At 62.9% G+C, this 1,600-nt stretch overlaps 1 protein-coding gene across 1 annotated transcript; it reads right to left on the reverse strand.

Annotated features, from left to right (window-relative positions):
* Window positions 1-1,145: 1,145 nt before the first annotated feature.
* LOC123254562 (storkhead-box protein 1-like) lies at window positions 1,146-1,547 on the reverse strand. The gene is made up of 2 exons (XM_044683558.1): window positions 1,473-1,547; window positions 1,146-1,388 (listed from the first exon to the last, which is right to left on the reverse strand). Exons 1-2 carry the CDS (start codon window positions 1,545-1,547, stop codon window positions 1,146-1,148), a joined length of 318 nt encoding a protein of 105 aa, XP_044539493.1.
* Between the last annotated feature and the right edge of the window lie 53 nt (window positions 1,548-1,600).

Below are 1,600 nucleotides of genomic sequence, written 5' to 3' on the forward strand. Positions count from 1 at the left end.
TCTCTCCTTCTCTCCCTCCCTCTCTGTCTCTTTCTCCCTCCCTCTCTGTCCCTCTCTGTCTCTCTCTGTGTCTCTCTGTCTCTCTGTGTCTCCCTCTCTCTCTCCCTCCCTCTCTGTCTCTTTCTCCCTCTCTGTGTCTCTGTCTCTCTCCCTCTTTCCCTCCATCTCTATCTCTGTCTCTCTCTCCCTGTGTCTCTCCCTCTTTCTCTTCCTCCTTCTCTGTCTCTGCCTCTGTCTGTCTCTGTCTCCTTTAGTCCAGCCCTCTCCCTTTACAGAGGAAACTGGTCAACTCTATTCCCTGCAGGTTCAGTAAAGCCCTGGAGTCCCAGCTGAACCTATATAAAAGAAGGGAGGCTTTTGCTTCATCTGGCCCTGCAGACCGGAGGATGAAGTGCAGGGGATCCCAACCTTCCATTCTTCCAGCCTCTTGGTTTGGAGGCGTACATATACATATAAAAAAATAAAGTATAATCTTTTACCAAATACTCCTTGCACGCCCATAACCGCCCCTCTGATAGGATCCCCCGCCCCCGCCCCCCTTGGATCGTTAGGTGTCCCCTGGGAGGGAAACAGCCTCCGACGGACTAGCTGGGGGACCCTGGAAAAGCGTTTCCACCTCTCAGCGCCCCAGGCAGCCTCTGAGGCTGGTGAGTAGCTCGTTAGAGGTCGTCTACATCGTCTGCCTCGGCGCGGAAGTTTTCCTTCTTCCAAGGAAGCAGGAGTTCCCTAGTCCGAAGAAATCACAGCTCTGAACCAAATGCAGGGGGCGGGGAGGGGAGACCTAAACATTTGGCAAGAGCTGGCGTGAGCCTGGAAAGCCATACAGCGCCCCCCTCCCCACCAGGGGAGCCAAGAAAAGCGCGGCTCTGCTCCCGAAGTCAAACGGTCTCTGGTGTCTGTACGAGTGCCCGGGCTGGATCAGTCCCGGAGCGAGCTGCTCACCACCTAACGGGAAAGTCCTGCACTTGAGGGAGGGAGAAGCGTGCCAGGCTGGGGGCAGGCTCCCTGCTTTGCCCGCCCAGCCTCTGTTCACTCGGAACTGAAGCACTCCAGAGCTGCTGCCCCTACCTGGCCCCCCACCCCGCCTACCGGCGCCGTTGCCCGGTGCTCCCAGGTGGCGCCTATTCCCCGTCTCCCCAGAGCGCTCACTCACCCACAGCTCGGATGCGGAAGCCCCGTGGTGCGCGCAGCGCCCGGCGCAACCAGGCGTCCCGCAGCACCTGCAGGCTGCCGGGCGGCCCCTGCACCAACAGCACTCCGCGCCGCAGCCAGCCCTGGAAGGCCAGCCGGGAGGCGGCGCGGGCCAGGCGCGCATTCCAAAAGCAGCGCGCATTGGCGCGACGGAAGGCGCGGAAGAGCGCGCGGCCTCCGGGCTCCCCGTCCTCCGCCTCCGGCGACCCTGGGGCTCCAGCGGGCAGCAGATCATCCAGGCCAGTTGCCGTTGCCCCGGGCTCCGGCTCCGGCGCCCCGACGGCACTCCGTTCTCGCTCTTGGCGGCACAGCACCAACGCCAGCGATCCCGGGGCGAGCTGCACCGGGCGCGCCATCCCGCCTGCCCCGCTGCCCCAGCGCAGCCCAGGGCCAGTCTCCTCCGGCGGCC

The sequence above is a fragment of the Gracilinanus agilis genome, unplaced genomic scaffold (genome assembly GCF_016433145.1).
Source record: "Gracilinanus agilis isolate LMUSP501 unplaced genomic scaffold, AgileGrace unplaced_scaffold24856, whole genome shotgun sequence".
Classification (NCBI taxonomy): Eukaryota; Metazoa; Chordata; class Mammalia; order Didelphimorphia; family Didelphidae; genus Gracilinanus; species Gracilinanus agilis.

What these genes read in the sequence shown, in the direction of transcription:
- LOC123254562 (XM_044683558.1), bottom strand. Translation starts at nt 1,547, where the DNA reads ATGGCGCGCCCGGTGCAGCTCGCCCCGGGATCGCTGGCGTTGGTGCTG. An exon ending in AAGAGCGAGAACGGAGTGCC is followed by an intron (nt 1,389 to 1,472) that starts GTCGGGGCGCCG and finishes GGGTCGCCGGAG; the next exon opens with GCGGAGGACGGGGAGCCCGG.